Below are 24,289 nucleotides of genomic sequence, written 5' to 3' on the forward strand. Positions count from 1 at the left end.
CCAATTTAACTAATAGAATATTTTTTGTAATACTTTACTCTATAGCCATACAATATATTGTCCAACTTTTTAAACAATGAAGGAAGCAATATACTATATATCTGCAGATCTTGCTTATCATGCTACATTTGTAGCTATAGAAGCAGTTAAATCTATGAACTGGGACATTATGTTTATTTTTAACTAACATCCATACCGTGCAGCTTCAATGACTCTCCAACTAATTTTATCCACAGTCAAACTTAATTTTGAAGGAAACAAATATTTAACTCATAATATCATGTGTAACACAAATCACTACATAGTAGAAAGAGAGCCAGTTTGTTGACGTGGTTAAGAACCCACTTCTATATATTAAAGAGCATATAACTGATCCTAATAGAGAAATGCTACTTTATACAGTTCACATTTCCTCAAAAATATCTGCATTTAAAAATCACAGCCATTTGATAGCAGGGAGTTCTCTATTCCCTAGTTCTGAAATATGTTTCTTATAGCAAATTTAATAGAGGGCATTTTTTAAAACAATGCTACGCTTACAATAACAAAATGGCAAAACATGTGTTCTGAGTAAGTTGACAGCACATTTTATTTACTTTTAGATTAATTTTTAATTTGCTTCAATATTTTCCTGTACTCATTTTTCATATAATATGTGGCATAATTTCACAGTACATGCTTTTTATTTAGAACCATCAGCAAACTAATTTGAAAACACATATGTTGGAACATTGTTGTCTTTCACTTCAGCTCACAAAAGCTTATGCCTTTTTACAAAATTTGTGAGTTGGAAAAGCGGTAGCAGACTCCCAATTATTTTTTTTATTTTCTATTTGTTACAATTGTCAAACTGAATATGTTTGATATAGTCAGCAATGCTGAATTATTTGTATGCTTACTCCATTCATATTTAAAATGAAATTTTAATTAGGTTCACTATACAAAAATCTGACGCCATGCTGGGGAAAGAGGAAATGTCAGAAGCACAGCAAAGTACATTCCAGAAGAAAATGGAGTTAAGTTTTCCTCATCTTATTACCTTTATATAAAAATAAATAATTGCTTTTGTCTACCTTGAAGTAAAGTTAAAGTCCTAAAGGAAGTGTATTCTGCTTACTCCAGAATAAGGCTATAAAAGTCAACAGGAATCACTCCAAACTGGTATAGTATGTGCACTTTCAGCTATTAAGCAAATAAAGGAAGATAACTGTGAACTCATGATATTTTTCCCATACTGCACATCTGAACCACAATTTCAGACCACCACTGTGTAGGAAAAGTTAGTTGAAATTTATCTCTGTAGCATAAAGACTATGCATCACTGGACACTTATCAAGACTACCCCTCATTGCAGAATTGTCCTTGAGATGGAATAACATTAATGACACTTTTTATGTCCATGTTTTACAGTCAGCCAGTCCAACCTCAGAATGATTTGAAATAACATATATGGTACTCTTCTGAACCCATAGATTAGAAGGAAAAAAATCATATGTCTGCAGATTTCCTTCCCTCACCAACTCTCTCCATAAAGTCTGATTTGTATAAGAACTGAAAATATTCATAAGGACTAAAAAACAGTATGCTGTCGGTTGCATGGAGATGGTCTTACTTCTTTTTATTCATTCCTAATACAGTAGCCTGAAAAATATACATTTACAGCCAAATCTGTCCTTATTATAAATCAAACACACAATCACATTTGTGATTGTGATACCTCTATATTGGGGCATATAAGCATGTCAAAAGCAATATTATACCTAAATAAACACTAGACTCAATGTTACTTATTGTATTGCCTCACTTAAAAGTTTCAAACCACTGATTTTCTACATGCCCAGAGAGAAGAGCATTTTAGTTTTTTCATAACTTTTATTTTGGTTTTATTTTAAGAAAAGCCATGGGCTTTCCAAATCAGTTTGAGACTAGGACATGAGAGAATATTTGGGACTTCCAGACACACACACACATCTTTTGTAATGGGAGCTTTTCTTCCACTGCATGAGGAAGGTGGGAAGAATCCCAATTTGCACCCAACCTGTGTGGGTATAAACCTCAACATTAATCTAATCTACACATTTTATAACACGTCAGGCAAGAATTAAAAATGAATGTCTCATAGAGTCCTAGAATAGTCACTGTATAAAAGAATACAATCTTTCAGAATGGAAAAATCCATTCTTTTTCTCTTTCTGATTTTTGACATCCTATCTAATTTTTTAAAGCCTTTATTTCAATAATGTTATTAAGTGGAGTGTTAGATAAAATTGTTAGGGTACCTATCTGATGCAGCTCATTCAACCTATATGATTCATTACTTATAACAATTCTCATTTTAACCCTATTTCCTCAGGTGGGTTGAAATTTAACAGAGCTGCCAGCTCTAACAAGAAACTAAAGGATTGTTATTTAGTGAGAAACTCTTACTGGACTGAATTCAACCATAAACTAATCTGTAAGGGATCAGTTTTCTACTTGGTGAGCAGATAACAGATTACAAATGAGGATAAACTGGTTCTCAATTTCTGCCCTTTCAGCTTTTAAAGGAATTAATCTGAATAAAACAGCAAGAAATTGGGCTTCAGAAATAAATAATAGGGGAGGTTACTATTATAAATTAATATTATTAATTTATCACTAAATGAGAAAGACCCAGTTTGGCTTGGTAGAATGTAAATGATTTTTAAGTCACTTGTTTGCAAGATGGGTGTGTTATAACTTATTTATTTATTTATTTATTTATTATATTTTTATACCGCCCTTCTCCCAAAGGACTCAGGGCGGTGTACAGGGCAATAAATATAAAAGCAGAATACAAAAGTTAAAAAACAATTAAATATAGTGCCCAAATTTAAAACAATAATTTAAAACATATTAAAACCCCTGCCCTAACCCATCAAACCAGGTCGGATTGCTCAAATAAATACGTTTTTAGATCGCGCCGGAAGGAGCGAAGGTCGGGGGCCATCCGGAGCTCAACCGGCAAGCGGTTCCACAGGTCTGGCGCGCCCACAGAGAACGCCCTCCCCCTGGGGGGCACCAATCGGCATTCTTTGATCGGATGCACCCTTGATAAGTAAATAACTAAAATTTTAACCTTAAAAGAAGCAAGTTATTTTGCTTGATTTTTCTGGATTAGTACAGAGCTGTCATAAACATTGTACAAAGCAAATCCCATTAAGGTCAATACTGCTTAATCCCGGGAAGTTGAATGATTCCAACAAACAGAAAAGTAAAATTAGGCATGTTTCTTCTGCAATGCATTCTTGTGATTAAAATGTTTAACTTTCTCCTTCAAAATTTACAGTGTTGTAATAATGGCAGTCTTAACTCCAGCACAGAACAAGCCAGGTGAGGGATGAGATGGCATGGCAAGCAATGCTGCCCAAAAGGACCTCCAAATCAGATTCACACTAGGGGAGTGGAAAGCCATGAGGATACTCTGGAATTTCATTTCTAAAAATAGGATGACCTGCCTATACATGAATAGGTCAACAATCTTTGGACAGAGTGAGGAGGAAAGTGTAGTAGCAGCTAGTAACGTATCAAAACTTACTGAAAGCAAATATTTTTTCTTTTAATACTGATTTAATCAGATAAATGAAAAATCAAAAATGAAATAGTATATATGTCTATATACATATTTAGTAACTTTTGTGGCAAGTCTAACTCCTCAAAGAAAACAAAAAGTTTATTCATGTAGACACAGTTGTGTTATTTCAAATGTCTTTGAAAACTCAAGAATATGTCCAGTTTTTATATTTGAATGCAAAGCAGGACACCCATTTCATTAGAAGAAAGAAACTGAAAAATGTACTTTTATCTCACACTAAGTTAAACTTGGACAAAAACAGGCATTTAAATAAAAGCATAATGTTTTGCCAATGAAATGAAATAAAATCTTGAGGTAGAGCCAGTCCTAGCTCAGTGCTAAAGATTACTTCGACATGTGACTAAATTCCTGAAAAGACTCAGGTTTCAATGAGAATCACAATACTATTTAAAAATTATGAATGTGGGTAAGCAAACAACAAACATATCTATGATTTATATCCTACCTACCATCAAGATATTTCATGCTTTTAACAAATCAATTTCACAACATAAATGGTAAAGTATCCAATTATTTTATTAAAATAATAATGGAGGCTGACCTAGATAAGGTTACAACACAGAAAACATTGCAAACAATACCTTGAGGAACATATTCAGAAAAGTAATTCTTCAGTTCAGAAGAAAAGCACTGGCCCCATTTCACTCATAACCTAAAGCAAGATCATAGATTGAAACAAGATACTGAAATCTGAGCATATGCTTCAAAATGCCTTTAATGTACTCTAAGGTATGAACAACACACACAGTCAAGTAACTAAATGTTTTATAACAGCATTCCCCCAACTTTAATTTTAGAACTGTTGTTTTGTATTGTATTTTGGCTTTGCTAGTAGCGTAAATATATATATGCCTATTTGGTCAAACAATTGTGTTAAGTCTAGTAAACAACACATTTCAATATTTAGGTTGAGTGCATTGTTTGAACTTGGCCACGATCTATTATCACTTGGATTAGATAATTATTTTTGATCTAGGATTTATAACATGATTAATAGGATATATCCCACTATAAAATTTAAATTACAAACAACTTGAGAATCTAAAGTGATTCTTGGTATTAAGTGTATTTATTTTATTTATTACACAGTTTTATTGAATGTCCTACTCCAACTTAATCTAGATTCTAGGTGCTTTCCTAATAAAAAAAAGTCAGAACAGTAAAAAATCAGAAGATACATGACTAGAAATATCACATAAAACAATAAAAATAAAGCTTACAAAGGCTCACCCTTTTACCCTGCCCGAAGGTTTGAGAGAACAGCCAAGCTTTCACTACCTTTGAAAACATCAAACATATATTTTCATCAAGAGTTCCTTTGTTTAGATGTCCTATTTAGAAATCCTATCTAGATAATCTTAATTCATTATCTTGAGGACATTACATTCCATCTCTAACTTGGAACATCAGACACAAAATATACCATGCATCTGTGCAGAACTCTGGTAGCAGAGCATTCCACATCCTGTGGAAATCTCTATATGCAGTCCAACAAGAAATTTGGCCAGTACATACAGATGCTGTGAGAAAGGCTATATTAGATGGACTGCATCAGGGCAGAGCTGTTCTGCCCCAAGCAAATGGCCTGAGGATGCTCTGATAAAATAATTTCCAGGCAGAGCTTCAACAATCAGTCCTTTCCAGACTTCAATTGCTCTCACTAAAGGAAACTTTCTGCTGATTTATTTAGTATAAGGAAAAATGTGCTGCATCTTTGGCTGTTGTCCACCTATATGACTAATTGATTTGGCTTAAGTGTTGTGTATTTGAAATTCAGGACAAATTAAAAATAGGACTATTTCTCTGGGATTAGGTTACAGATATCAACTTTGCTGTTTGGCACTCTTTGGAATTCTCATATCAGTATAAATAAGTGTGGCCACCACAAAGTGTACTGGGATATTTACTGCTTGTAAACAAGATGTGCTTCTAATCATGCAAGTCTTACCCTTCTCCTCCAGATTTTCTAATTATGCTCCCATTTCTATAATTTAAAAAGCTTATCACTTTTTTAAAAAATAGTTACTAAATAAAATTCCTGTGAAGTTTAAGTCAGGCAGATTTTCAGCATAGAAGAATGACAATTTTAATAAATTGTTACTACATAGCACTGTTTGTAGTTCTCTCTGCATATGTACGCATACACAGGACATTCACTGTGGCAGTGAAGTAAAGGGATTGCACAGTCACAAGTATGTGGAGACAGCTTGGACTGCCATTCAAACCAGCTACTATGTCCTGGAAAAGATACAGCTGTTTACCAATCTTAACAGAAGCACTTCTTTCATATATAATAATAATAATAATAATAATAATAATAATAATAATAATAATAATAATAATAATAATAATGATGATGATGATGATGATGATAATAAACTTCTTTCAGATGTTTTGCAGAAACCTAGTAAATAGCAAGAGTATTTTTTATTTTTTTTATTTTAATTCCATTTATATCCCGCCCTTCTCCGAAGACTCAGGGCGGCTTACAAGCTTAGCAGTAGTAGTACAGTAGTAGTAGAGTAGTAGTACAGCTCCCAACACAATTATAAATAGATACATTGAAAATTATACTACTTTAACAAGGCATTAAGCAAACAAGTACTTTCTGACCTGGATCTTCTTTAGTTCTTTTTTAAATTATTCTATTATTCTCTCTTTTTGCAGAGAGCAGAGACAGATATTACTTTGTAAATGACATTAAGTCTCTTAGAGGTTTCAGTTATACTTTCTGTTTATTTCAATTAACTAAGAAGTACAATCCAAGGAGACTTGGATTGATACTGGAGAGCACACATGTCCTCATGGTTTGGATTCACCGTCTGGACCAGTGTTTTTCAAATTTGGCAACTTTTAATATGTGTTGAGTTCAACTCCAGGGATTCCTCAGCCACCATGTTAAGAAGTCCACATATCTTTAAGTTGGTAGGTTTGAAAACACAGGTCTACAACCTAGGCATGAAATGCACATAAATTGTTTCTTCTCTTCTTCCTATTATTACAAAGAAGAGACATGGACCTCCATGCCACCTAGTTAAGATACCAGAACAAATTAAAATTAAGATTATGGTTCAATTATATCTAAGAGGTTTCTTTACATATGTTTGCTAGGAAACTATCTCTACTAAAATCAATAAACACAGTAGTGATTAGGCTATTCATTGGAGTATCTGTTAGGTACCATCTGCTTCAGAGAAAATGATATTTATGAGAAAACAAATACACTGAAAAACATTGGATGTTTTTTAAACATCTCATACAAATCAGAAATGCATGGATTGCAGGTTTTAGTTTTTACAACATAGTTTTTCTTAATTTCAGGAATTAGCAACAAAAAAGAGAGAGAAACAGGCAAGAATTTGGTCATACAAAAACATAAAAATCCTCTAAAATGGAAAGTCTAATATACTACTCCAACTATTTTTTAAGTAGCTTTGGTCCAAGAAGTACTTAAAGAATAATATGGAACCAAATGTTTACTTTGAGTAGGGCTCAAGAGCTCTTTTCACTTGTCAATTTGAAACAGGAAAGTTCACACTTGAATTCAATCCTAAACCTTGACAGTTATTTGGCTAGCATAAACTCAGCCTTTGTAATGTTTTTCCTTAATGAGATAAACCCTGAACATTTAAGAGCCATAGGCTCATTTCACGGTTGCAGTATGACAGATGGAGAGAATAAACGAAAAGACAGAGCTTAAGCTTCTGCTGTATTTAAGATGGAGGAAGCTGATCCACTACATCTCACAATGTTATCTTTATTGTTTTAATGCATTTATGATGGAAAAGAATCTGAAATATGCCAATAAAGAGCAACAGGCAGGGATATCAGTACCTGCTCACCAGGGCATATTGTGATTTATGGAATGTAGCTGTCAATATAATTAACATTCATTGGCTTCTGAATAATTCAAGCTATGATGAACATGGTTGGTGTTCTTTTAACCGTTTATTAATTTATGTGGTTCTTAGAAAAAAACATGAAACAATTTTTCTTTCTATGTTGCCAGCTTTCCTGCAAGGAATTCACAACAACTTTTACCCTATTAAGGCCCCAAATATGCTATTGATTTCTATGAATTTTCTGGTAATGATCTGATTGTGTACTGTGGAACAGCCTTTCTATGAAGATCAGTCTGACTTCCTTTTTGCTAATATTTTGTCAGCTACTAAAGATCAATCTGTTTCAGAGAACCTTGCCCTCATTTTATTTGAAATTGTCATCTTTTTTTATTTTCTATTCTTGCAGTGGACATGCTTTTATTCTTGAATAAGGGCTTGTTTTATACAGGTTTTTTCTACGTGAGTCACTAAGAGTTATTCTCTCTTGTGGTGGCACAGAAAGTATGTTTACTAAGTAAATGAATACATGATTTTGGTGATAATATTAGAAAAGCTTTGATGTAGTGTACGTCACCCACTAACCTACAATCACAAGTTATCTATCCCTGATGTAAACCAGATCACTGGCATTATCATCCATATCACAAATAACAGAACTAAAGTTTCAAATAGAGTGATTCAGCTATGAAGCTTCCATACAGGTAAGATCCCTGCATTGTATCAATTGTATATTCAGAATTGGATCAAGATTAATGTTAATGGCTGGGTAGCAAGAGACTTCAGCACAAGTACACACCTAAGCAGGGTTGCCCATTACTACTCTTATATGCAATAAAATTCTCATTAAGCATCTTTTAGTCAAATGATAATATTCAGAACATCATAATTAAAAATATAAAATATCACCTCTCACTAGTCCATATATTCTATAACTAACAAAAGTGAGCAACATCTCAGGAGATGTTTTTCAACTGAATCTGGGACCTTGTTCATTCAAAACATTGGCTGGCCAACCTGTGATCAATGCTCTCTCATATAATTGCACACCTATCTATCGTGCAGAACAGAAGCTTGCCTTCATATATTAAATACAGTGATGCCTATGAGCATTGTCAAACTCTGAAATCAGCACAGCTAATAGTTCTGCCATTTGAGAGTCCCACTCAGAAAGTGTAAAATATTCTAAAAATAGCAAAAGGATATTGAGATATATCTGTCTCATAATTCAAATATACCTTCTAAGCAAGAGTTAGAAGCACATTTTGCTTTAGAGCTTGTTCACTTTTGTAAGCCTACAGAGATTTCAAAAGGTTTCTTTAATGCATATTGTTTAATAAACTTGTCATAGTTTTGTTTTCATAGGGACAGGATTTTTTGTTGGTTCATTTGCTTATTTTTACTTAAATCCAAGTAACATAAATAAAGCAACATTTTTACTGTTCTTTCTAAAATGAAAGGGTAAATTTTAGGCACAGTTTGTTATTTGTTATGTTGTTATGCATTCCATTAAATATATTTAACAGATTAATGTTTTCCTACTTGAGAGTTAGCACAATAAATACAATTCAAGAAAATGACTCATCACTAAACTTTTTTTCATGATATGGAATATATAATTTATTATCATTATCGAGTAAAGTCAGATCTGCTTCAAAAGAGGCTAATTTTCTTTAAGTAACAGATGCATTTACAGGAAAAATGTACTAAATAGTTTTCACTTAACATAAAAAACATTTACAAAAGACATAAAATGAGTGTTGTAATTTACAGATATAGATTGTATTAATATAGATTAAAAAATTCCCAATGATTCTTAATAGTAAACAACACAGATTAAATCATTATTTGGCATCAAATTTTGAATCTGACATAGTATTAACTTAGATGCATACCCTACATTTTAACTAATAACTTTTCAATTGGCCTACAACTAATTGCTCTTCTGCCTTTAAAAATATGTAAGAAAACCGGGCTAGTGATGAATATGATCACCTGGCTGGACAGGATCTCTCATGTTTCACCTATTTTGAGACAGCTGCAGTGGCTGCCAATCCATTTCCAAGGCCAATGTAAAGTGCTGTTCTTAGTCTTTAAGCAGCATAGTATGATTATATCTCAGGCAAAATGTCCTATTCTAATTGTGTGAATTTATGTGAACCATCCAGGATTAATGTATTAGTGTGATATAAAATTTTTTATAATTAAATAGTAACCTTTAGCGAACTCAGGTGATACTATTAGGTAGGCCCAGTACACTCAAACATTTCATGACATTTTAGTAATACTAACCCTTAAACTTGAGATTTCATATAAGAATTTTGAAACTGGCTTTAAGAGATCTTGAAATTATTTTAAGACATATTTAAGACATATGAAGACCTTTGCAAAAAGTGTCGATCTCTTCTTCCTGCTTTTGTTATTTACTTATTATTCTTGTGTTTGTGTGTTTATCAATCAGGATTTGATATGTCATCATCTGGCACCAAATCTGTTCCATTTGAATTTGTTAGCCTTTCAAACTTGTTTGCTAAAATAGCATACAAATAACTTCCTTCTCTGAATAAATTATATACTTATCTAGTCACCTCTGTATCTTCCTGTATATGACACTTTTCACTGTAAAAGACAGCAATCTACTTGGATATATTTATTAATACAGACTTCTACCTAGATTTCCGTAAGGGACATGGGGAAACAGAAAGATCAACAATTTCCTCAACTGAGAACAAGAGACTATTGATAGCGAAAGATTACCAGTGAATTCATGTCATTGTCTTGAAAGGAACAACACTTAAATTAGATAAAACCTCAGCCCTCTTCAGGCATTCTGTATTAATGGGCTCTAAGTCAAATATTCCTTAAATGTGACTCAAATAACCCCTTCTTCTATAAACATGTACATGTTCAAAATAAAAACAAAAGACCCTGGTTCACTAAAAAATTCACTTGTACAAGCAGTTACATTGAAAGTGTAAATATCCATGAGAGAAAGATATTATTTGTATGGCATTGCCAATGGAGTTGGTTTACCTGGAATACTACGGTAAGTACAGTGGACATATAATTGCCAAGCTGGATGAAATCTAATCTAACCTTATGCAAAGGCAGGAAATCCACATCAGTGGTGACAGGGGGGGCCACCCAGATTCCACTTAAAAGCCTCTATTGAAGGAAAATCACAACCAGTCAGACAGCATTAGAAAACATACACATTCAGATAGCTAATACTATCGGGAATGTCTTCCTAAATTTAGTCAAAATCCCTATTTCTTTAATCTACTGAATTACTCCTAATTGATGGTACAAGAAAAAACAAATTTGCATGCTTATCACACCTTCATCAAATTTACTAAACTAACTATCCTGTCATATCTTATTGTTTGTCCAAACTTAAGGTACAAACTGTTTCAACCTTTGAAACCTACTCACAATATTTTCCACAACATTAAGTATTTTGCAATTTTATTCACCAGCCATTCATCTGTTCAAAATAGTAACCCTTTACAAACCAGCCTGACCATTAAAAGTTAATTTGACAGTTGCTTACAATAATATCAAGTTTCTATGAACAACAAATACCTGAGCTATTATATTTTTGTTAGGCCTAGCAGGGACACAATCACATTTGACTGGCATCTGCTATGCTCTGATGTACAAAAATAAAGTAAAATAATTCACCTTCAAACTGAATTATAAAAATGTAACTGAATGGCTTATTACAAATATCCTCATCTAAGAGAACATAAGTATACTAACATTTTGATTAAAGAGATTCAGCTTTGGGTAAACTATATGATTTTGATACACTTTCATTTCTAGTTCTAAAGCAGGGATCCCCAACGACCAGGCAGTGGATCAGCACCAATCCGTGGGTCACCAGGAACCAGGCCGTGCATGCAAGTGAAGCCCCATCCATGCACACATGGGATCCAGGCAGCACATGAAACCATGTCCCCTCGCCAGTATGGTGGCCAAAACATTGGGGGCTGCTATTCTAAAGCATCTAAAATTGACCTTTTATCCTGTAATACTAATTATTAGTATGACTATCAGAACTATGGAAATAGCTTCAAATACATTCATTCATGCTCCATAGCTAAATATTCATTTAACCACTATGTAGCCACATCTCTCACCAAAAAAGAATCTGGCTGGCATATTTATTAAAACCAAATGAACAAATAAATCGATCATAAAATTGAGATTTAAAAGTGCTATAGTGCACACACACTAAGATAAAAAATATTCCACTTCAAATTACTGAGCCAAAAACAACCAATGACAAGAAGCAATGGTCTGGGTTAATCAAGTTCCCAACTCCTTTGGGAATATCCAAATATCCTCATCTTGGAGAAAATCAGTATGCTAATATCTTGATTAAAGAGATTCAGATTGAAGGACATCAGGCTTGAGGTTACCTGGATCTCTCCATGTCATTTCCTTCCCCCCCCCCCCAAAAAAAAACCAAACATGATTATTCTTATGATTATTTCATAATAACAATTGAAGTATGAATTCTAATTTTGTAATATAATTGGAAAAAAGTTATCTACAATGCCCTAAGTACTATTTATTATTTTTAGCAAGCTTTTCTATTGTTTGAAATGCAGATGTATACTTAGGGCTGTGCATGCTTTGAAAATTATTCAGATATACTTTAAACCTCATAAAATAACAGCATTTCTGCTATTTATTAAAGCAGTAAGATATGCAGATGATACCTCTCTAATAGCAGAAAGTTAAGAAGAAATAAGAGCCTCTTGTTGCGGGTGAAGAAGGAGAGTGCAAAAGTTAGGTTGAAACTTAACATTAAGAAAACCAAGATCATGGCATCTGGCCCTCTCAATTCCTGGCAAATAGATGGGGAAGAAATGGAGGTAGTGACAGATTTTATTTTCCTGGGCTCCAAGATCACTGCAGATGGGTACCGTAGCCAAGAAATTAAAAGACGCTTGCTCCTGGGGAGGAAAGCCATGGCAAATCTAGATAGCACACTAAAAAGCAGAGACATCACCCTGTCAACAAAAGTGCGTATAGTCAAGGCTATGGTCTTCCCAGTTGCAATGTATGGCAGTGAAAGTTGGACCATAAGAAAAGCTGAGCGCCAAAGAATTGAGTCCTTTGAACTATGGTGCTGGAGAAGATTTCTGCGAGTCCCTTGGACTGCAAGGCAATCAAACCAGTCAGTCCTAGAGGAGATCAACCCTGACTGCTCTTTAGAAGGCCAGATCCTTAAGTTGAAATACAAATACTTTGGCCACCTAATGAGAAGGAAGGACTTACTGGATGCTGGGAAAGATTGAGGGCAATAGAAGAAGGGGACGACAGAGAATGAGATGTCTGGATGGAGTCAATGAAGCAGTAGCCGTGAGCTTAAATGGACTCCAGAAGATGGTAGAGGACAGGAAGGCCTGGAGTAATGTTGTCCATGGGGTTGCGACTTCGCAGCTAACAACAACAACAACAACATTAAAGCAATCCAACAATTTTTAAGATAACTTTCTGGGGAAAAACTTACTTAAATGAATATAGTCTTTAAAACAGTGATATCTTTTTTCAGGCCTGAATGGAACCAGAAAACCAGCCTCCTTAATAAATAATAGAAAGATATCAGATTTATGCAAGAACTCAAATACTTATTTAAATTATTTTTGAAACAGGCATAGATCTAGAGTACTTGTTGCATTTTATTTGGGGAGGGGGGGAGAGCCAGAATAATATTCTATATCTAATGCTCTGATTAAGCAAGAAAGTGAAACTAAATAAATAAAAATATTAAATCTGAAAATATTTGGGGATTATATCTATGTTGAGAACATTGTAATTAGCAATGAAGAGCCTTCTCAAAGGCCTTGCAATCAAAACAAGGTATGGACATTATTTCAACACGTTTCTTGAGGACAGTACTGATCTTTACATCCATGTATCCTCATGTTTGTGTAACACAGCAGCTAACACACATCATTTGTTTGATATTTGTGCCACATGTTCTGGTTTATTCTGGATTTATTTATTTTAATATATATACCTCATATTATAGAAAAGTTATTTACAAAATTGTTTATGGAAACTGAAAATAATAAAACACTACTGAATCAATAAAAAGAATAAAGGCTCTACATTACTATATGCTCATCAATTTTTAATTTTACCAACCTCTGCATCCTAGAATTATGTATTTAACATTGATTACTGAAGACCACTTTTCTTATACATCTGCATGCTTGTGGGAATGGCATACTAACATGAACAAAAACTGAAGTTCTTTCCATAAGCAAATTCATTGCTTGCATAGGCACATTAAGACAGCTGAGTCTTATAATAATTCCAAAACAGGGGGAAATGATAGTGAAGACATCCATAAAAAAATTCAATTATTTGACTACAAATGCACTCATCTATGATAATTATGGGTGGCCTATGGTAGGAAAAGTGATGTTTTAATGCAAAAGCATCCAGACATAATCATGATAATGGTGGAAAAATGACAAAACATGCCTCATGACATCATAATGTCAGATACAAGTACATAAATGTTAGGATTAGCATAAGGACACCATAACATACATAATTTCAGTTAAGGTGGATTTGATTTAACGATTTAAATCACTAGTAAAAAGGCTTGATTTAAATCAACTCGATTTAAATCGTAATTTTTAAAGAGCAACTGTCACCTCTGTCCCGCAGCGGCTTCTCCTCTGACCCGCTGTTCACTCACCGACAGTCCCATTCACTTTAATGGGACAGCTGGTGATGCAGCAGTAACACAACAAGGTGAGTATAATGACTCAAGGCATTGCACATTGCTCCAATTGTTCCCCAAATGCTCCCGTGTATCTGGCAAATCCCAAAGCAAGTAACAACAACAACAACACACACACACACACACACACATACACCCCTTCAGCAGCCTTTGGATGCAAGTAGTTTCAGAAGTTTTTCACTCTCTCAGGCAGGAAAAGTGTGTATATGGAACAAGCAGTCCTCTTTCAGATTTCGACTCACACACAGTTGCTAGATTAGAACAATAATTTACTCAAGGCCAAGTAGATAACAAAGAAAGGAACATACATCAAAATCTAAGGAGTCTGTGGGAATACAAGCTTGCTTGAGAAGTTTAAGAAGAGAAGCCAAAATTCAATCTGAGGTTTGGAGAACCAAATCAAGTTTGTCAGCCAGTCCAATGGTCAGAGTTTCAGGGTTTACAAGTAGAAATCACAACACAGAACAGGAAATCAGAGTTGTTTCCAACATCAGCAACAGCACACAAACCTTCAATAATTCAGCGTTTGTTCCTCACAAATGCCCCTCCCCCCAACATCTCCTTAAGTCTCAGTCATCCGGTGTGCCTTGTGGAGAGGGGTGGGGCACTCTCCTCCCGATTAGTCCAGCCTGCCTGCGCTGTTCCCTCCTTCTCTCCACTTTCCATGCTCAAGGATCAAGAGGGGATGTCCCTTAGTCATCGCCTAAGCTATGTCTCTCATGTTCATCCTGCCCCTGTTCCTCCCTGTCTTCAAGCTGTCCTAATCCTGAAAGGCCCTGACCTACCTTGACCTGCCTTGACCTGCTCCTCCCCATATTCCTCCAAAGCCAACGATGCCTCCTCCTCAATCTCTGTCGGCTCTACTTCCAGCTCACCTTTCCCGTCGGGGGCATGACACTATCCCCCCACAGGGCCCCCTTCCTGGGACCATGTGGACTGGGACGTTGCGGGAACCAGGCATGAAAGTCGTGGACCAGACGAGGGGCATGGACATCGGCAGCTTTGACCCAGGTGAAGTAAAAAATAAACGAAAATAAAGTCAACTATGAAAGATTGTCAGCAATCTTTCAGAGTGACAGATTATTTGAGCCTTTTAAAAAATAGCCAAAAAGCTTAATCCAACCTATCTAAATATTTATAAACATATTTATTACTTTGTATATTCCTATCCATATACAAAGTAAGTGATTTCTGAAAGATTTATTTTGGAAGTTTGAGAGTGCTGTTAAATTGGGTCCTATCTTTGGAAATCACACAGAATTTCTATTATTTCAGTACAGACTTCTTCTTAGCCAACAGGCTAACAAATATAAACAGATATTTTCTGATTATCTTAATGATTGACTATTGTAATGTGATATACATGGGACTACCTTTAAATTAACTAGAGAATGAGAGAAACTAAAATATTAACATCATTATACTACAGAGTAGTCGGACAGGCTATAAAACTCTGGAATTTTTCAAAGCCTCATTAATAAACAATTTATTTCCAAGTTATTGTTGATTTTAATTTGAGTATTCTATATTTGTTTGCCTTCGAATAAAGTAGAGCTAAGCATCCATGACTCTCCAGATTTTGTAGAACAGAAACTCCCATCATTCCTTCTTAATGATCCTGTTTTCCTCATTTCTCCCATAATCTATTTAATATTAACATTCTGATATCTTTCTCTGAAGTCTGTGCTTTTTTGAGCTGAAACAAGTACTCAGAGCTTAAGTGCTCTTTTCAGTAGTACCGGTAGCACCCCATTTTCTGGCACACCATGTTCCAAGCAGTTTCTTTATATGATCACATGACAGTTTTTTAAATTTATATTAGTTTCAAAACATTTTATAATTTTTATCATTTAAAGATGATATAGGGCAGGGGTCTTCAAACTCAGCCCTTCTATGACTCATGGACTTCAAGTCCCAGAATTCCTCAGCCAGCGTGTCTAGCTGAGGAATTCTGGGAGTTGAAGTCCATGAGTCATAAAAGGGCCGGGTTTGAAGACCCCTGATATAGGGGATCTTCCTTCCCTTACACATACATATATATGTACACACATATATATATATATGCATTACAGTTATGAACTATAAAATCATTTGTTATGGATGAATAATTCCAAAATGGCAATGTATATAAAATAGAGACGCATATATCTCGCTTAACATTATCCTGTAGCATAGCACACCCAACTATAGCCCCTAGCTAAAGCAAACAGATGAAAGAATTTGCTTTTCCCAGTGTAACTGGGGATGTCAACTGTCCAATCAATATAAATGAATCCAGTCTTACATGAGGCTGAGCTGAAAATCTGCCCCATTGCAGTAAAATTCCAAGTCCAAACATGTGGTTGTAATAGTAGTACTATTTCACTTTAATGAAAACAAGCAAAAGCACATATTTCTCTTCCAGTCTATCTAAGTGCATGTTCATATATTACAAGTATCAGTTCTTTGCAAATTATTCAACCAGTGGAAAAGGAGCTACATGAATCATTCATTTATTATTAACCACATCATTACACACAGGGCTGTCCTGTCTCTCAACCAAATCCAGTTAGCCAACGCAGTTTATGCTCTCATAAATGAACACTGTCTGCAAGAGCAGGATGAAACAATTCTGGGATACCAACGTCAAAAAACAGGGATGGAAAATACTGTCATCTAACCAATAAAGGTGGAAACATATTTGTAAGCGATAGCTTTAAACATTTTAATAATTATTCTTCCATTGAAAAAACAAGGAATAGTGAATAGTGCATTAACTATATATAATACAATGTCCATGATCTTCCCAGCTAACTTTTATACAAGTGATCCTTCCATTGACAATATCAGTAAAATATTCAAACCCTACACAATTTCAGGAAAGGAAGTATTCTCAAATATTGAACTTCAACTCCGTTTCTCTTACACAGCAGAAATCCAAACATAATGGCACTAAGGAGCAACTAATTATTAATAGACATTACTTCCACTTTTCATTTTTATCCAGCACACACAAAGCACTGTATGAGCCCTGTTTTCCATTTTTCTTTTTGAAGAAAATTGTGCTGTTCCTAAGATTAACAAATTTACTGCAGCATGAGATTTCAAAATAGTACTACCATGACCCTTTGAGAAGGCCAGCTGCAAGCCTCTAATAGCACACACCTTCCGTCAGTTCATTAGTATTTAAGATGCAACCTGACTTTTTATTTGTTGTTTTTGTTTTGCATTATCAGATTAAACCCGATTCCTCTTCTAGATTAACAAATAAAACAACTTTTAAAATTCCCCCCAAAATACAATGTAATTCTACAATAAGGGCATTTTCAAGAAGACAGAAACTGATATCTCTGCAAATTTCCTACAGCCTTAAAACAAAATTGTTACATCATATATTCATTCATAAAAGCAAACATCTGGATGCTTTTATGACCTGAAACTATCACATTAAACTTAATAATTTGGCTAATATCAGTGTTCTAGTTATTGCTTTTGCCTTACATCTTTAAAAAGAATGATAATATTTTACTCACTTTCAATGAATCAAAGCAGGCGATTACGCGTCCATTTTCAACTTGGCAGCTTTTTGATGGATGTGCAAATTTACATTCCGTATCTGGTCGTGAGCAAGTCCCTCTTTGGAACTCTCGACATACTTCCAGTGTTAGCCATTTTGTGTCCCGGATTGGTGTGACACTTACAGCCATGTTTAGATTTTACAGGTAGTTAAAATTGTCAATGAAATGAACAAATTAAAAAAGGCCAAACTGATAAGACTGGAAATGATGAAAAATGTCACCTCCAAAATATTTCCCCAGTTCCCGAGCCCAATGGTAAAAGATGTAAAATTGTGTTGTTGCGACAGCAAGGAAGAGATATTCCCTCTAGAAAGTCACAGCATGAAACTGTCAATCAAAAGGGGAGGGGGGAGTTAAACTTAGAGAAATGCTAGGATCAAAAGTAAGAGGAGCATTTAAAAGTGTGCCTTCCAACTAGCCTTGTGCTCTCAGTAACCCATTCTGAATGCCAAATTGGAGCCCCAAACGCAAGCAGCAAAAAAAGTGGCAGACCCTCGGACACAGAATTTTTCAAGCTGCTCTCAGGAAAAGTTGTCTCCACACACAGCTGAATCTGCAATAATTATTCGTTCTTAATTTTTGGTGTGGTGCAATTGGTAATGATTAGTTTGGCACAGACAGATGCAGCAGTTTAGAGCAACAAATCAAGAAACCGGTGTGGATCTTTTTTCCTCTCCTCTTGGATTTTTCCCCCCCTTTCTTTTCCTGGCAGAAGACTGCTCACTTTTCCAGCAAACTTTTATTTCTGTAAGATTAACTAAAGCAGCCTAGGGCAATGCCTGATGCTTAGAGGGGAGGGGTGGCTGGGCGAGAGGTGAGGGTGGATGTGGTGTCGTCGCAGTCTAGCTGGCAGCAAGCAAGGCAAAAGCAGAGACTGCTCTAGAAGCGATTCCAAGCAGCAGAGACGTCAGGAAAGGCACTTCTTAGTACCAACCTGTAGAAAAAACAGATAGGTTAAAATTTACCAAGTAGCATTTCACTGATGTCTCACAGCATAATCACGTTGCCATGTGCTCCTTCAGTCTACTACTTTACAGAATGATACTCTTTTCCGTTTCCAACAAAATACTTACAGTATAGCATATTGCAGCCAGCCATCACAGATTTATTAAAAAGGGGCCGTTTTCCCCCTCTGAAACAAGGCATGATAGAGAGATAACCAATCACAGATAGGGTTGCAGCAATAATCTGGGCAGAAAGCCAATAATGTAGGCTGTCTTATGAAAGGTCGCGCCTGTCAGACATTCATTACTATGCTGTAAGCAGAGAAAATGTCCATCGGATGCTACTTATTCGCTTGCAAGAGGATGACCATGTGCGGGCTTTGAATTTACCCAACATGCAGTTAGAGGATTAAACCATGTTAGTTTTTAAATAGCTTCCAACTAGAGTCCAAGTTCTTATAGCATCCAGAGAGAGAGCGAAGGGAATGGAAAGAAAGATCAGGGTGAAAGGGGAGCAAGCTTCCTCCTAGCAGCTCCGTTTTAGATTGTTTTCCCCCTGCTTTGCATCGAGCAAGCTCGGCAGGCACAGAGCACGCCTACTGTATCTGACAGATGAATATAAAAGGAAGAGGGGAGTTCAGAAATGGTACAGTCTCCTGACCTATCCCATTCACTTCCTTCAAATGTTCAAGTCCTGCCTCTTTCTTCCAGAGAAGGCAACACTTTTTTCAAGTACTAAAGAACTAGTCACTTCAGTAAGCAGAGGCGCTGACAGCAGCACCAAGGCAGGTTAGCTGGAAACAAATAAAAAACACCTTCCCCACCACACTAGGGAAAAGCCCGGCTTTAGCAAGAGGAGGTGGCCACAGGAAACCTGGCAACGCAGCGACAAGCCTGTATCTGAGACTAAAATAACCTTATACTTGAAGCTGGCAATCTACTTTGAACCACAGGAGAGGATTTCAGATCATTTTCAGCAGCAGCAGCAGCAAATGCCAGCAAAGCTTCCTAATTTGCAGCAGAACCCGTAGCTTTGCTCTTGTTGGCTTAAAATGGCTTCTATTTAGGGAGCAGTTCACTGTGCATTTTTCTAACAGGGCACTGTTTGCCCAGCAGGGAGGGAAGAAATGAAGAAAAAGTTGATGATTGTTATTATTATACAGAATGACCAAGAGTTGTGATATTTCTTGGCCCTTGGGGGAAAGAACAGCTATTGTAATTTTTATAAACCCAATTAATTTGAAGGGCATCCAGAACATTTGTATCGTGTGTTTTTTTTGTTTAGTTAACTGGAGAAGCACTGTTCCTCCTGCATTGTCACATTAGGCACTGATACTGTGCCTAATCAATCCTCAGGATTCATTGTCCCTGTCAATAAATTCTTTACCTATTCTTTATATCAAAACATATAAAACTTCAGAAAAGAGTGGTACTTTTATATAGGCAGCCCGATGCATGAAAATGCTTTTCTAATTCCCTATTCAAACTTCAAAAAGTTTTGTTTTTTTTGCTGGCTGTCAATTTTTTTTTTTAAAAAAAAGACCAGCAAATGCAGAACTGAAGCCCATGTTAAATACTGTCATCTCTTTCTTACGACAACCAATGGTGAACTAATAGTTTTGGCCCTGCTCCTTTCCTTCTGCTGCATTTTTAAAAGTGAACATAAACTGTTAATATGAACACCACTATTGTACAATTCTTTCCTATGTTTCTGTCTGTGCTTATTTATCAGGAATTGACAATATTTTTGCACAGCAAGGGCACACTTTTTTAAAAGTGCTATCTTTAGATTCTATGCACATGGTGACAGCTGGGGGGGATCGAAATGTGCTACAATCATTAAGGGCCACTCGCAATGTTTAATTTTTTTTAGAAAAAAGAACTTTTATTATTTTTATAAATAACTCAAGGTAGCAAACATACCTAATACACGTTCCGCCTTTTTCCCCCAAAACAACAACCCTGTGAGGTGAGTTTGGCAGTGAGTGTGACTGGCCCAAAGTTACCCAGCCAGTTTTCAAGCCTAAGGTCACAGTCTCCTGCTTTCTTGTCTAGTGTCTTAACCATTTAGTTTAAATGTTCTTTAGAAGAATTAAGTACCATTTAGTTTAAATGGTTCTTTAGAAAAATTAAGTTCGCTTCCTTTTGATCAGTTTCACTACTAACTGATGAGAGATACAAGTTAACAGGCTGACAATTTCTGACTATTCATTAGAAAGTCTGCTGCTGTTAAGCCCATTGTGTTTATCCTCCAGATAACACTGATCTGGATGTTACAGGACTGTCTACCAGCTTTTCCAGAAATTAATCCTCCAACTAGAAATTGTTTATGATTTTCCAGGGGAGGTTTGCCTCTAAAAAGTCAATTTAATCTGGAACATGGTGTACAGCAATGACCAGAGTTATGTGGTCCAGATGCTCCATTCTGGTGTTTTGGGAAACAACAGATTTTATTCATCCTCACCATAAAATGTGTAATATGTTACTTGCAAAAAAAGAAAAAGAGTGAAAGAGAGAATTTTGTTGAAAAAGTCCCTCTATGTTTTAATGCAGGTATAATGGCACTTTAGATATTATCAATCAATTACTGAGCTTCCTCAACATTTAAAAAAAGTGTATAATACTAGTCCAATGTTTCATACTGATTTTCTCTCCAACACAAGAAAAAAATAGCATGTATCTGTAACATTTTGGCATACAATTTAAAGACAATTACCGTCTGCCTACGAACACCAGGAATCTGAATACAGTAAAATTTCATTTGCGCTCTAAACAATAAAATGTATTAATATAAATGTTAAATAATAAAAATTATTTGAACAAAATAAGTGGAATTTACCTATGTTAAAACTTAATAAACAAATGTTCTAAAATAAGTATTTTACCTACTCTAAAACAAAACTGAGCATCCAAATTCCTGCACAATACCCATAAACAGAACTATCCTTCTTTCCACCTGTCCCTGAGCTGCAATTTTATTTATTTATTTTTATTTATTTTAAGACATTAAATTGTTTAACTGGAACTTTTTTCTATATGAAATCAAGATACAATATAGTTTAACTTTGTAATTCTGAACACAGCAAGAAACAAAATATCTATGATTTTTATAATCACAATAAAATTCCCCTCTCCCAATTTTTGCAGCTTTCTATCTCTAAGATAAGATTTATTTATCACATTAGTAGAAAATACTTTCTGGATTTGGGTGAACTTTAGCCATTTTGCAACAAATCCATGCAGTTGTTTCATTTGTTTATTTTCATTTGCCAATCTTAACTGAAAAACAGCAATGAGCACTAAGCTGCACAACTGTATTTTCATTGTTGCCCTTGTGATTCCCTACCCCCATTCCAAATCTGCCTGGACAAAGTCTGAAAACTCTTGAACTGCAAATATTTAACTGTCATTACTCAGAAATAAGTTCAAGGTTCTATCATCAGGATGTCCACTCCTTCTGATACGACTATATCTTTAGTGATATACACCATGTATATCATTAATGTATTCTAATTCTACTTAAAGAGATTTAATAGGATAACAGCATATTCATTCCCAATTTTGCCTACACCTGCATAAATCAATTCTCCAAGTGCTAAAATGTTTTGATTATGTCCATACTTTCTATTAACAGAATTATGCCTCTCATTTAAACGGCACTACTTCTTGTTGCAAGTAATAAGAGATTAATTAACTTGAGAGAAGGTAACCAGTACAGCAGATATCAAAAGAGAATCATTAGAAGAAGGCATGAAATTATACTAGATATATCTCACAAAGCAAATTTGACAAAGTCATGGTGACTTTTTTTATTGGTGAACATTCATTACTGTCGGATGTGAAAATCTGAAAGTATCAAAAAATAACACTATATTGTTTTATTAAATATTTGATACTTTTCAGTGTCATACATCACAATGTAAGATCTAATCAATGGTACACAATCATACTTTCCTCCCAGTTTTACCTAACAATGTAATTTAAGATGCTTCTTGAACCATAATAACAATGAATCAAGGTAATAACTGTGTTGACTATTAATTTGTACAAAAATTGTAATGGTCTCTGATCTATGACTGTTGGTCTGGTCTTTCTATCAAAAGCAGTAAATTATTATTGTGCTCAATAAAACTCTCTAACAAATTTAAAAATCTATATAACTTTATATCAATGAATTTGGAGCCAATTTACAATAAAACATCCCTCATTTATCCTATTTATCTATAAGCATTTATATTTATATTTTTAATACTCTCAAACCTTAGCAAGAGATAGCGCAGCTGACTTTTCTGAAGGGGTATTTATTTAGTTTTTTAAAAAATCAGAAGTTATCAAGCTACAAAACAGAGCATCATCTCATACTACTTAATTTGAGGCAATACCTTTAGGTAACACAAAAATTCTATGTGAAATTACAAAGCATTCTGGAGAACCTATGCACTTTCTGGTTTATGGATATTTTATAACTGTCCCAGTGAGACATCCATTTAATAAACAGGCCAGTTCCCTCTCTAAACCCCAAATGAGTTTGTAGCTCAAAAATGACTACCTACCCCTGATTTACATATTATTAAGGATGGGTTAGAAATGCTTGTCACAAGCCTATATTAAAACTCCATTACAGAATGTCACAGGATGCAATATAAAATGGACAGGCTCAGCTGGCAAAAAAAATAAATATAAAAGCAATATGTCACAGACCTTCTACAGCACAAAATGTAAAGGTTGTGGGCTAAGTGTCACAAAAGGACTGCAAAACCTCTGCTGCCGGAGTGCTCAATCCTTTAGATAAAGAACATTTAGTATTTACAGGGCAATCTTTTAAACTCTTCAGTGCAGTTTGGTTTGTTTACTATCTATGATGAATGGTGTTACCTAGTCAAATTGATCTAAGATACCATTCTGCTCATTCTATTATCTCCATATAGACACATAACTGGGCCCTAAGGCAAAGGGTTTTAAAGATAACTAACCATTCTCTGAAATCCACACAGCAAATAAACAAACCAATGCATTTGATAAGTATAATTTGATCAGATAGTTCACTAACAACTTTGCACCTGCATTCCTAACCAGTTTCAACAGAATTATTAAAGGTATGCAATATGTAAAGCATATTGCAATAATCCATTCAAATGTAAGTAAGGTGTGTGTTACCGTTGCTAGATCTGACATGCTCTGAAAAAGAAACAGTACAGAATTTTAAACTGGGTAAGGGGATCCTGGCTATTATCGTTGCCCATACATTTGAACTCCAACATTATATATAGAAATATCCTCAAACTTCAAAAATTATTCTTCAAGATAAAATTGAAAAGAGCTGAGTTCTTAACCAGGAATATTTCTGTCTCCTAAATTAATCTTCCACCCATCCACTCCATGATTGCCTTGACACTGATTCAAGACAACTGTTAAATGTCATATGCAATTACCTACCATTCTGAAATTATTTCTCAAAAAAATCATGTAGATAATATTAGAATAAAGAAACAATCCTGGGGGACACAGCACACCAACAAGCATTAAGCCACATTTTCAAGTAACTGATCTGAAACTACAAAGTGGTCGGA

The 24,289-nt window shown here is 35.0% G+C and overlaps 1 protein-coding gene across 11 annotated transcripts in view; it reads right to left on the minus strand.

Moving 5' to 3' along the window:
* MBNL1 (muscleblind like splicing regulator 1) overlaps positions 1-24,289 on the minus strand; it is a 188,733-nt gene that overhangs the window by 138,176 nt on the left and 26,268 nt on the right. For 9 of the 11 annotated variants that reach the window (XM_081328796.1, XM_081328793.1, XM_081328801.1 and 6 more), the window contains exon 3: positions 17,731-18,709. The exons of the other annotated variants lie outside the window; for them this stretch is intronic. In XM_081328796.1, the coding sequence (XP_081184922.1) occupies positions 17,731-17,904 (174 nt within the window). In that variant the 5' untranslated portion in view covers positions 17,905-18,709. The remainder of the gene's footprint in view (positions 1-17,730; positions 18,710-24,289) is intronic. 11 annotated transcript variants of the gene reach the window in all.

Source organism: Vipera berus (assembly GCF_964194415.1).
Source record: "Vipera berus genome assembly, chromosome: 5".
NCBI lineage: Eukaryota > Metazoa > Chordata > Lepidosauria > Squamata > Viperidae > Vipera > Vipera berus.